Source organism: Corythoichthys intestinalis, chromosome 4 (assembly GCF_030265065.1).
Source record: "Corythoichthys intestinalis isolate RoL2023-P3 chromosome 4, ASM3026506v1, whole genome shotgun sequence".
In the NCBI taxonomy this organism is placed as follows: Eukaryota; Metazoa; Chordata; class Actinopteri; order Syngnathiformes; family Syngnathidae; genus Corythoichthys; species Corythoichthys intestinalis.
In genome coordinates, this window is record NC_080398.1 from 5234932 (window position 1) to 5247721 (window position 12790).

Consider the following 12790-nt stretch of genomic DNA (forward strand, 5'->3'; position numbering starts at 1 on the left):
TAGCTGTCTTTGTATCTCTATCTATAGCTAGCTTTCTATCGCAGGCTAGCTAGCTACCAAAGGGGAAGGGTGGCAGCGAATGAGTTGGCTAGCTAACTAGCTAGCTCGCACTCTTTCTAGCTTGTCTCTATCCATCTATCTATCGCTGGCTATCTCTATCGAGCTAGCTACCTGGCTAGCTGTCTTTGTATCTCTATCTATCTATCTATCTATCTATCTATCTATCTATCTATCTATCTATCTATCTTATCTTTTTATCTAGCTAGCTAGCTACCAAAGTGGGAGGGTGGCAGCATATGAGTTAGCTAGCTAGCTAGCTACCAAAGTGGGAGGGTGGTAGCATATGAGTTAGCTAGCTAGCTAGCTACCAAAGTGGGAGGGTGGCAGCATATGAGTTAGCTAGCTAGAGATCTAGCTAGCTATCTCTCTTTCTATATCCATCTATCTATCGCTCGCTATCACTATCGAGTTAACTACCTGGCTAGCTGACTTTATATCTCTATCTGTCTGTCAACTAGCTAGCTAGCTAGCTACCAAAGTGGGAGTGTGGCAGCAAATAAGTTAGCTAGCTAGCTAGCTACCTCTCTTTCTAGCTCTTTCTCTATCCATCTATCTATCGCTGGCTATCACTATCGAGCTAGCTACCTGGCTAGCTGTCTTTATATCTCCATAACGATCTATCGCTAGCTAGCTAATAAAGTGGGAGGGTGGCAGTGAATGAGTTAGCGAGCTAGCTCTCTCTCTTTCTAGCTCTTTATCCATCTATCACTGGCTATCGCCATCAGGCTAGCCACCTGGCTAGCTGTCTTAGTATCTCTGTCTGTCAGCTAGCTAGCTGGCTACCTTTCTTTCTAGCTCTGTGTCAGCTAGCTAGCTGGCTACCTCTCTTTCTAGCTCTTTGTCTATCCATCTATCTATCGCTGGCTATCACTATCGAGCTAGCTACCTGGCTAGCTGTCTTTATATCTCCATAACTATCTATCGCTAGCTAGCTAACAAAGTGGGAGGGTGGCAGCGAATGAGTTAACTAGCTAGCTCTCTCTCTTTCTAGCTCTTTCTCTATCCATTTGTCTATCACTGGCTATCGCCAATGAGCTAGCGATCTGGCTCGCTGTCTCAGTAGCTCTGTCAGCTCGCTAGCTAGCCAGCTACCTACCAAAGTGGGAGTGTGGCAGCAAATAAGTTAGCTAGCTAGATAGCTACCTCTCTTTCTAGCTCTTTCTCTATCCATCTATCTATCACTGGCTATCGCTATCAAGCTAGTATCGAGCTAGCTACCTGGCTAGCTGTTTGTATGTCTCTATCTATAGCTAGCTAGCTCTTTCCATCTATTGCTATGCTTCGCTAGCAAGTTATCAAAGTGAGAGGGTGGCAGCGAATGTGTTAGCTAGCCAATTTTTAATAAATAAGAAAAAACTAAACTTAAAAAAACAAAACCTAACTATAAAGTGATTAATTTATAGATGTTTTAGTATTCATTTTTAAAACCTTTACAATTATTTCATGAATAAATGCACTAATTATGATCTATCAAAATTAATACAAGTAAAATGAAAAAAAGAAAAATGTCATACTATTTAAATGAAATGAATGCCATATAAAGTGTTAGAAATTGTCTCTTTGCCTATTGATAATTTTTATTTAATGGCTGACAGCACAAATAAGGGGAGATTTTTTTTTGTTATATTCAGCATTTAACAAAATTTCCTTTTCTGTTTACTCAAAAAACAATGAAAAGATTGTTTGGGAAAGTAAACGCAGTGGCATTTTTTTTTTTGTCCTGCAGGAGGTGACTTCTACTCGGCCACCATGACAGACTTTCTGGCGAGCGACGCCGTCATCTACCGCAGCCTGGGCGAAAGCCGCCCTGTGCTACGGACTGTCAAATACGATTCCAAATGGCTGCGAGGTCAGCGTGCAAACCGACGTCGTCGTCGCCGCTGCGGCGACGGGAGTCATTAACCGCGTCTTTTTCGCCACCAGAACCTCACTTCCTTCACGCCATCGAGTACGGCAACTTTGTCTATTTCTTCTTCAGCGAGATCGCCGTGGAGTACACGTCGCTAGGAAAGGTATTGGTTGCCATTGGCAATGAGAGATGTCCATTTCGTTTCAAGTTGGACTGATGGCAGCAAATGAATGTTCTTACATTACATTTTTCATCTTTTCCTTTTTATCTGGTAATATATTTAAAATAAAGTTAAACATATTTGCTTATTTTGTTAATACATGTTAATACATCAAAAAAACATTTTTGAAAAAATTGAGAATGTTGACTTTATTTCATTTTTTTAAATGAAACAAAAATAATTGTTCCTTTTAAAAAAAGTACATTTACTGCTCATTTTCTATTTTCGTTTTCATTCATTTTTCTTCTGAGAATGTTGCATGGGTATTTTTTTTATTATTAAAAAATTGTTGTTGTTTTTTTTTTTTTTTTTTTTCCTTCAAATTATTTTAAATTTTTCACCGTTTTCCTTTTAAAAATGTTAATGGATTTAAAAAGGAATATTTGTTTATTTTTATTTTTAAAACTTTTTTTTTTATCATTATCTATTATTATTTTAATATTATTATTTATTGATCTTATTTTAACTTTTATTATTACTATTAACATTTTTTTTTGACGAAAAAGAATACTGTAATTGTTCCTTTAAAAAATGTTGTGTGGTATTTTTTTGCCCTTTTTTTTTTTTTTTAAATTAAAATCCAACTCAAACAAAGGATATATCTTAATTAGGGCTGTCAAACGATTAAAATTTTTAATCGAGTTAATTACAGCTTAAAAATTAATTAATCGTAATTCATCGTAATTAATCGCAATTCAAACCATCTATAAAATATGCCATATTTTTCTGTAAATTATTGTTAGAATGGAAAGATGAGACCCAAGACGGATATATACATTCAACATACGGTACATAAGTACTGTATTTGTTTATTATAACAATTAATCAACAAGATGGCAATAACATTATTAACATTTTGTTAAAGCGATCCATTGATAGAAAGACTTGTAGTTCTTAAAAGATAAATGTTAGTACAATTTATAGAAATTTTATATTAAAACCCCTCTTAATGTTTTCGTTTTAATAAAATTTGTAAAGTTTTCAATCAAAAAATAAACTAGGAGCCCGCCATTGTTGATGTCAATAATTACACAATGCTCATGGGTGCTGAAGCCCATAAAATCAGTCGCACCCAAGCGCCAGCAGAGGGCAGCAAAACTCCAAAAAACACAAGCAACATGTTGGCATTGCACTGAGTTGTCATTTTAATCTGTTTGAGGGGGGCATGTGCGTTAATTGCGTCAAATATTTTAACGTGATTAACTAAAAAAATTCATTAGCGCACGTTAACGCGATAATTTTGACAGCCCAATTTTTTTTTAAATGAAACAAAAATAATTGTTCCTTTTAAAAAAGTACATTTACTGCTCATTTTCTATTTTCGTTTTCATTCATTTTTCTTCTGAGAATGCTGCATTGGTAATTTTTTCATTATTAAAAAATGTAGTTTTTTTTCTTTTTTTTCACCATTTTCCTTTTAAAAATGTGAATGGATTTAAAAAGGAATATTTGTTTATTTTTATTAAAAAAATATATATATATTTTATCATTATTATTATTATCTGTTATTATTTTAATATTATTTATTGATTTTATTTTACTTTAAAAATAATTGTTCCTTTTGAAAAAGTACATTCACTGCTCATTTTCTATTTTTGTTTTCATTCATTTTTCTTCCGAGAATGCTGCATTGGTAATTTTTTCATTATTAAAAAATGTTTTTTTTTTTTTTTTTTTTTAACCGTTTTCCTTTTAAAAATGTGAATGGATTTAAAAAGGATTTTTTTTTAAAATTTATTTTAAAAACTTTTTTTTAAATCATTATTATTATTATCTATTATTATTTTAATATTATTTATTGATTTTATTTTAACTTTTATTAGTACTATTAACATTTTTTTGAATGAAAAAGAATAATTGTTCCTTTAAAAAAATGTTGTGTGGGGTTTTTTTCCCCCTTTTTTTTTCAAATTAAAATCCAACTCAAACAAAGAAGATATATATGTATATATATATATATATATATATATATACAGTATTAATATATATCTTTTAATTAAAATGAAAACTAAGCGAATATTTACAATAAGGAGGCACAAAAGAGGATTCGGGACAATTTTTAGGCCAACAATGTCTGTAATCGATTAATCAGCTATCAAAATAGTCTATTTCTCTGACAATCGATGAGTTTTCGATTTGTCTTTTGATCGTTTTCCCACAACTTTTCCGCATGTGCTCCAGGTGGTTTTCTCCCGAGTGGCTCGCGTGTGCAAAAACGACAACGGCGGTTCTCCTCGCGTCCTGGAGCGCTACTGGACGTCCTTCCTGAAGGCTCGCCTCAACTGCTCCGTGCCGGGCGACTCCTTCTTCTACTTCGACGTCCTGCGCTCGCTCACCAACGTGCTGCAGATCAACCGGCGGCCCGCCGTGCTCGGCGTCTTCACCACGCAAGCGAACAGGTCGGCCTCGCGCGTCCTCGTTTCCGCCGTTTACCGGTCCCAGCGTCTCTCGCCGGTCTTCCCGCAGCATCACCGGCTCGGCCGTGTGCGCCTTCTACATGGACGACATCGAGAAGGCCTTCGGCGGGAAGTTCAAGGAGCAGAAAAATAGCGAAGCGGCCTGGACGCCCGTCCCCGACGAGCAGGTCCCCAAACCGAGGTAACGTTTCTTACAGTTTTTAGCTTCTCGTTAGCTTAGCACGTTCTTAGCAGAGTTTGCCGCAGGCCCGGTTGTTGTGCCGGCGAAGGCTCTGCCGCGGACTTTAAGACGTCCACCGCCTTCCCCGACGACACTTTGACATTCATCAAGTCCTACCCGCTGATGGACGAGGCCGTGCCTTCCGCTAACAACAGGCCGCTCTTCACCAGGACCACCAGCAGGTATGCTAGGTACAATAAAATGTGTATGAAATAGTCTTGTTTAGGCAGTTGTTTACGGGTTCGCGGTGAGTCAGCAACAAGCCCACTTTTGCTCAATAGACAATGTTTATTAATGATTATTGCAGAGTTAAAAAGGTTTATTGAAGGAAGGACCTGTAAATACCCCAAAATCAACAGGAAGTTTAACTGTTTCTTTTGGATTTTCTACTAAGGAAGTGAATAATACATGAACTAGCAGTTTTCCTATTAAAGCTGTAAGGTTCTATTAGTCTGAACAAATCAAAACCATCCAAATGATTACCTTGAGCTACTACTGAGTTCTAAGGACCCCCGCGTTTGAGAACCCCAATGAAGCACATTCCGGATAAACTCAGCGGGCGGTGGGAGGCCCCCTGAAGGTTAAGTGAAAGCTTCTCAAGCCACTGAAACGCCTAAGGTGCCTTTCAGCCACCGCTCGGTGAGAAACCGCCGCGTGCCCCGCCTCTCGTTGAAAAGACGGCCAATCGATAGCGAGTCCCGGAGGGGCGGTCGGATTAACAGGTGAAGGTGAATCGGGATCGATCGCTTTCTCGGTTAGCGTGGGAATCATCGCTACGACAAGAAAAATTGTCTGTAGATGTTAAGAACCAGACTAATAATGAACCCAAAAGAAACGTTTCATGAAAAAAAATAATAAAATGTTGTAATCTCATTGGTTGCCATTAACGGTGATAGACGTCAAATTCATTTTCAATGGGTGTAGTTATGGGTGTTTTTTGTTTAGTTTTTTTTCAAATAAAAATACTTTTTTTTTTTTTTTTTTTCTTCTATTTTTGTTTTACATCCAAAATATATTTTAGAAAAAGAATTATTTTTCCGTTGTGAAATAACTTTTTTATTTTGAAAAAAGAGTTAATATTAGATATACTATGTATATTTAATATGTATGTATTCTTGTCATTTTTAAAAAATATTTTTTAATCAATAAATTTGAGTAAATATTGACTGTTCTAAAAAAATATTTGACTTTATTTTGCCCTTGTTAAATTATCTAAATAATTCTATTTGTTTAATTTATGCAATTAATTTATCAATTATATGTATATTATAAATTAAATAATAATAAATAATTCAAGAAAAAGAATGTTTATTATATTTATAATTTTTATATTATGTTTTTTTTTTAATTATATTATTTATTATATTATAATTAATCCACCCATCCATTATCAATTATTGTATTATCATTATTTTAAATTATATATTATAATTTTTATATAATTATTTATTATATTATTAAATTTAGAAACTATATAATTTATTGTAATAATATTTAATTATTAGTAGTATTATAATAAATAATAATATTGACTAATTTAATTCAATGTAGTTATCAATTTTTTTAATTTACTTGAGAGAATTTTAACTGTTTAAACCTTTTTTTTTTAAATACATATTTTTGTTTTTCAAATGAAATAGATATTTCATAAAATTATTCAAAATGAAGATTTTTGGGGGGGGGACTATTTAAAAGTTAGTTTCATCTTTTCATATACGTATATTCTTTTACCATTTCAAAATGAAGTAAATATGATCTTGTTTTGAAAGGTTCAAGTTGACTCAGATGGTGGCGGACACGTCGGCGGGTCCGGACCGCAACTTCACGGTGCTGTTCTTGGGTTCGGAAGATGGACGGGTTCTGAAGGTTCTCACCAGCACCGACGGAAACAACCAGACGCTCGGCACCACCGTGCTGGAGGACATCAGCGTCTACAGCCACAACAAGTAAGGAAATCCTTTTAAACCACACCAAAAATCCTTTAAATTGCATTCAAAATAAGGGGGAAAATATTGATCATAAAGTTGTTTTAAAAAAAAAAAAAAATTTTTAAATGGGGACAGGACGAAATTCCACGTAAAAAAATGTTTAAAATTTCATACAAATTTTAAGAACTGACAAAAAAAAAAATATATATATATATATATATATATATATATATATATATATATATATATGGCAAAATATATAAATAAACACCTACCAAATGAAAATTTGGGAAAATCCTCTAAAATGACACACACACAAAAAAAGTCATTAAGATTTGATTATCTAAAAAAAAAAAAAAAATGTTTTAAATTCACTCAATTAAAAATTTGGTCAAATCATTAACCCCTAAAAAAAATCATTAAAATTAATTTTTTAAATTTAATAAAAATCAGACAACCTTTCGATTTCTGAAAAAATAGTGGGGGGAAATTTATTCTTTAAAAAAAAAAAAAAATCTCCGCAAAAATGTTGAACATTTCAAATATATTAGTTTAATATATTAAATATATTTCTTTTTTTTTTTTTTAAAGAATATTTAAAAATTAAAATTCCATTTGTTTCAAATCTGGAAACATCCTTCAAAATGACACAAGAAATCATTAAAATTACTTACTTATTTCTAGTATGTACATGGACAAAATGTTCCCAAAATATATATATATATATATATATATAATTATTTTTACGAGACACAAATCTGGAAAAGTCCTTCCAAATTGGTTTAAAAAGATAAATTCTGAGTCTTCAGGCTGGGATACCTCTCATACCTGCCAGATATCAAAAAGACTTATTAGTCAGTACTGGATTTGGCGTGTTGCAGACACGTGAATGAAAACTCATCATTTTGAAAACTTAACATCTCATATGTCTCATGAACAGTCTTACCAATTTTGAGGAGGAACCAACTAACTCCCTAGGTGCCATTGTCTCAGATATGCACCCTGTAATTCGATTTACAGTATATCTCACATTCAATCCAAACTACCCAATTTCCTGTTGAGTTTGGAACATGGGTGCAAGACACTTTTTGGAGCAGTTTTGCGCAAGTTACCAACTCCCCAAATTTTATCACTCAACGTTGAAAAAACCTAATAGGAGAGGCCTTTCTGAAAAAAAACTTTTGTCACCACTAGTTGGCACTGTAGGGTCTATTCAAATTACCCCGTACAGGCCCCTTCAGGGTATCACTCTCAAAAAGCACTGGAAGTTTGGTGCAGATATGTTGTGTATCTGCCAAGATATGACTGTTCAAAATTTGCGTTGAGACAAAATGGCGACGGCCTTTTTCAATTTCCTGTATTGACCCCTCCGCTTCAAAGAAACCTCAATATTTTATATCAGGCACCTGAACACGTCTTAAGGTTCCCCTGATTCAGTTTGAGGTCAAATGATTTTTTTCCCTTGGAGGAGGAGCATGTCTCGTCAAAAAGGGCGTTTCCTGTCCCCTATAGGGGGCGCCAGGCCTAATGGGTAATATTTCAATGCAGTCGTGTTCAGGCTGGGATACCTCTCATACATGCCAGATATCAAAAACACTGAACCTTGTATCAGTGAGTTATTAGTCATTTACTGAATTTGGTGTGTGGCAAAAAAAATGGCCAACTTTGGCACCCTGCCCAGATAAGGCCCAAGAATGAAAACTTACCATTTTGAAAACTTAAGATCTCATACATCTCATGAACAGTCTGACCAATTTTGAGGAGGATCCAACTAACTCCCTAGGTGCCATTTTCTCAGATATGCACCTTGTAACTCGATATAACTTTCACATTCAATCCAAAATGCCCATTTCCTGTTGAGTTTGGAATATCGGGTGAAGAGACTTTTTGGAGCAGTTTTGCACAAGGTATCGACTCCCCAAATTTCATCGCTCCACGTTGAAAAAAACCTAATAGGAGAGGAATTTAGGAAAGGGCTTTTTGAAAAATCCTTTCTGTCACCAATAGTTGGCGCTGCAGTTTTGATGCAAATGACCCCTACAGCACCCTTCAGGATATGACTCTCAACAAGCACGGGAAGTTTAGCGCAGATATATTGTATATCTGCCAAGTTAATTAATTACTTTTCTAAATTTGTGGTGAGACAAAATGGCGACGGTCTTTTTCAGTTTCCTGGTTGGACCTGTCCGCTTCAACGGAACCCTAATATTTTATATCAGGCGCCTAAACGCATGTCTTAAGGCTCCCCAGATGCAGGTTTGAGGTCAACTGATTTTTTTCCCTTGAAGGAGGAGCCTGTCTTGTCAAAAACAGCGTTTCCTGTACCCACTATGGGGCACCAGGCCTAAGTGGTTATATGTCAATGCGGTCGTGTTCAGGCTGGGATACCTCTCATACATGCAAAATACGAAAAAGATTGACTCTTGGATCAGGGAGTAATTAGTAGGGCTCCAGCTATCGATTATTTTAGTAGTCGATTAATCGATAAACCATTGGTTCGAATAATAAAGTAATCGGATAAGGAACATGAAAAATTAAATTAACTGAGCTGAGCCTCAAACGGTATTAAAAAAATAAATAAATAAAAATGAGGATCTATGTACAACGAAAGAACAATTGGCTAACTTACATTGAAAAAGTCCACTAGTTCAAATGCTATAAAATGCTAAAACTTTTTTGCAATGCTCTTAACAAATGGTTCAGACACACATTCCCACAAAAATAGGCTAAATATACCTATAAAATAAATTACAAATGCATTAAAAAAAAATCCTCAAACAATATTTTGCTTGTGTTGGTCTTAACAGGGAGCACCTGGTTTCAGCCACGTGAATTGAGGCCGAATAGAAGGCAGTGTATCCACCCTAATCAATAAAACTAAATGCAAGCACTTTCAAAATTAACCCTTACAACGTCACTTTGATTAAACGAATACTCGAACCAGAAAAATTTAATTCGAATATTTTTTTCTAATCGAATACTCGAGTTAATCGATTAATCGTGCCAGCTCTAGTAATTAGTCATTTAAGGAATTTTGTGTTTTCTCCCCAAAAAATGACAACTTTGGCACTCAGCCCAGATAACGCCCTTGAATGAAAACTTACCATTTTGAAAACTTAAGATCTCATACACCTCATGACCAGTCTTACCAATTTTGAGGAGGAACCAACTAACTCCCATGGTGCCATTTTCTCAGATATGCACCTTGTAACTCGATATAAATTTCACATTCAATCCAAAATACCCAATTTGCTGTTGAGTTTGGAACATGGGGCAAAGAGACTTTTTGGAGCAGTTTTGCACAAGGTATCGACTCCCCAAATTTCATCGCGCTACGTTGAAAAAAACCTAATAGAAGAGCTCTTTTTGAAAATTTTAAGAGGGCGCCACTGAGTTATTTCATGACGTTTTTTTGAAATGTTGCAAAATTATCGAAACCTTGGACAAACTTTCAAATTGTGAAAATCAACTGCTTCCTCAGATGCAACGTGAGAGGTGAGGACAGACGCGTTTTGGGTCTGGAACTGGACCGGGACCACCACGCACTCTTCGTGGCCTTCTCGGGCTGCGTCATCCGCGTGCCTCTCAGCCGTTGCGACCGCTACAGCGACTGCAAAACGTGAGTTCTCATCCTATTTTGGGGAAAGAATGTTCAACTCTGTCACCCTCCCCCGTTTTCCTGAGAAATATTTCTCCTCCTTGAGGGAATTGATGAAACCCCAGCGCATTGCGAACACTTTGGCTGCCAGATTGGATCCGGCCGATTGAACGGGAGCCAGATTAGGGGGTGCTTGTGTGTTCTCGGGTCGGATTTTGTAGGAGGCTAAAATGCACGGAAGCGGAGCGGCGAGTCCTACTTAAGCGGCGCTAGCTGGCCGCGGGGCTGAGACACGCATCATTTACACCCTAAATGTCCGTGGAGGACTCGGATGACTCAGTTCTATGAATACGTACAAACAGTCAAGCTGTTTTGATGAAAAGAAAATGGCTAGCGTTGACGGGGCTACTCTTGATAAACTCATTGCAATTCAAGGCAGAAACATGAAAAGACCTTTTATCGCCCCTACCAACATGGCCGCCCTGAAACATTGTTGGTAACTTGATAGGGGCGACATTCCCATCAAAGTCATTGCGTTGACATTAAAATTAAGTCAGGATTAAGGTCAATATGTACTAGCTAGCTAGCGCTAGAAAGCTAGAACCGTGAACTGAAAATGAGTTTATCACAAGTAGTGTTGGAGGAAGTCTCTTAGGTTGTCCGCGTGTTCGTTTTCAATTCAGGTGAGACGGCTACTGCGCAGTTTTAATTTCAGAAATTTCTGGGTGCATTCAATGACAGAACAAAAGCTGTGTAGTGAAATGCACACTGAACAGAGAGGTCGCCGTTGCTTATATGCTGTACAGATAAGGAGGGTGTCTGTTTGGTGATTAGCGCATCTTGCAAAATAGGTCATGAGCCTTGCTGGTTGGCAGTTAAAGTCCATGATTATCTGAGGCAAAACTAACTGTCAGCGTTTTTCTGTGAAAAACAACTCCATTTATGGACATGATTGTATTAGGCGAGATGCATACTGACTTCAGTAGCCATCAACTTTTTGTTTGTTTGTTTGTTTTTTAAATGTTTTTGTTGCTATGCAGACACTGCCTGTCCTCTCGTGACCCATACTGCGTGTGGTTGAAGGCTGGGAAGTGTGTCGCCGTCACGCCAGGGTTAAAGTAAGTTGCTGCATTGCCAAAATAAAGTTGTTGTTTTTTTAACATTAGCATTATAGGTCATTTAAGGTAGCGGACTTTTACTGTGCAAGTTGGCCAATTGTTGTAAACATTAGCATTTATATAGCATTTAAGCTAAAGGACTTTTGCCAACCGAGTTAGCCAGTCTTTGTAAATATTAGCATATAGCATTTAAGCTGGCGGACTATTGCTATGCAAGTTAGTCAATTGTTGAAAACATTGGCATGGTATAGCATTTATATCAGCGGCCTTTTGCTATGCAAGTTAGCCAATTGTTGAACACATTAGCATTTTATAGCATTTAAGCTAGTGGACTTTTGCTATGCAAATTAGCCAGTTTTGGTAAATATTAGCATATAGCATTTGAGCTGGCGGACTTTTGCTATGCAGTATAGCCAATTGTTGTAAACATTAGCATTATATAGCATTTGAGCTAGCGGACTTCAGCTGTACAAGTTAGCCAATTGTTGAAAACATCATCATGATTATATAGCATTTAAGATAGCGGACTCATTTAAGATAGCGGACTTTTGCTATGCAAGGTAGACAATTGTTGTAAACATAAGCTAGCGAACTGTTGCTATGCAAGTTAGCCAACTGTTGTAGACATTAGCATTTTATAGCATTTATGCTAGCGGACGTTTGCTATGCAAGTTACCCAACTGTTGTAGACATTAGCATTTTATAGCATTTAAGCTAGCGGACGTTTGCTATACAAGTCAGTCAATTGTTGTAACATTAGCATTTTATAGCATTTAAGCTAGCCAATTGTTGAAACATTAGTATTCGATAGCATTTAAGCTAGCGGACTTTAACAATGCAAGTTAGCCAATTGTTGTTAACATTAGCATTATGTTGCATTTAAGCTAGCAGACTTTTGCTATGCAAGTTAACCAATTGTTGTAAACATTATCATTTTATAGCATTTAAGCTAGTGGACTTTTGCTATGTAAGTTAGCCAATTGTTGAAACATTAGTATTCAATAGCATTTAAGCTAGCGGACTTTAACAATGCAGGTTAACCAATTGTTGTAAACATTAGCATTATATAGCATTTAAGCTAGCAGACTTTAACAATGCAAGTTAGCCAGTTGTTGTTAACATTAGCATTATGTTGCATATAAGATAGCAGACTTTTGCTATGCAAGTTAACCAATTGTTGTAAGCATTAGCATTTTATAGCATTCAAACTACCGGACTTTTGCTATGCAAGTTTGCCAATTGAAAAAATTCATCAACTGGCTAATTTGCATAGCAAATGTCCGTTAGCTTAAATGCTAAATAATGCTAATGTTTCCCCAGATAGTTTATGTTGCACACAGGATTGCTTAAATTTTATCTGTGTCCTTTAGGGGCTCCGTA

At 36.1% G+C, this 12790-nt stretch overlaps 1 protein-coding gene across 3 annotated transcripts in view; it reads left to right on the forward strand.

The window, feature by feature from the left end:
• sema6cb (semaphorin 6Cb) overlaps positions 1-12790 on the forward strand; it is a 292529-nt gene that overhangs the window by 237587 nt on the left and 42152 nt on the right. For all 3 annotated transcript variants that reach the window (XM_057835206.1, XM_057835208.1, XM_057835207.1), the window contains 8 exons: positions 1787-1909; positions 1984-2072; positions 4311-4528; positions 4596-4727; positions 4793-4948; positions 6536-6712; positions 10176-10313; positions 11333-11410. In XM_057835206.1, the coding sequence (XP_057691189.1) occupies positions 1787-1909; positions 1984-2072; positions 4311-4528; positions 4596-4727; positions 4793-4948; positions 6536-6712; positions 10176-10313; positions 11333-11410 (1111 nt within the window). The remainder of the gene's footprint in view (positions 1-1786; positions 1910-1983; positions 2073-4310; positions 4529-4595; positions 4728-4792; positions 4949-6535; positions 6713-10175; positions 10314-11332; positions 11411-12790) is intronic.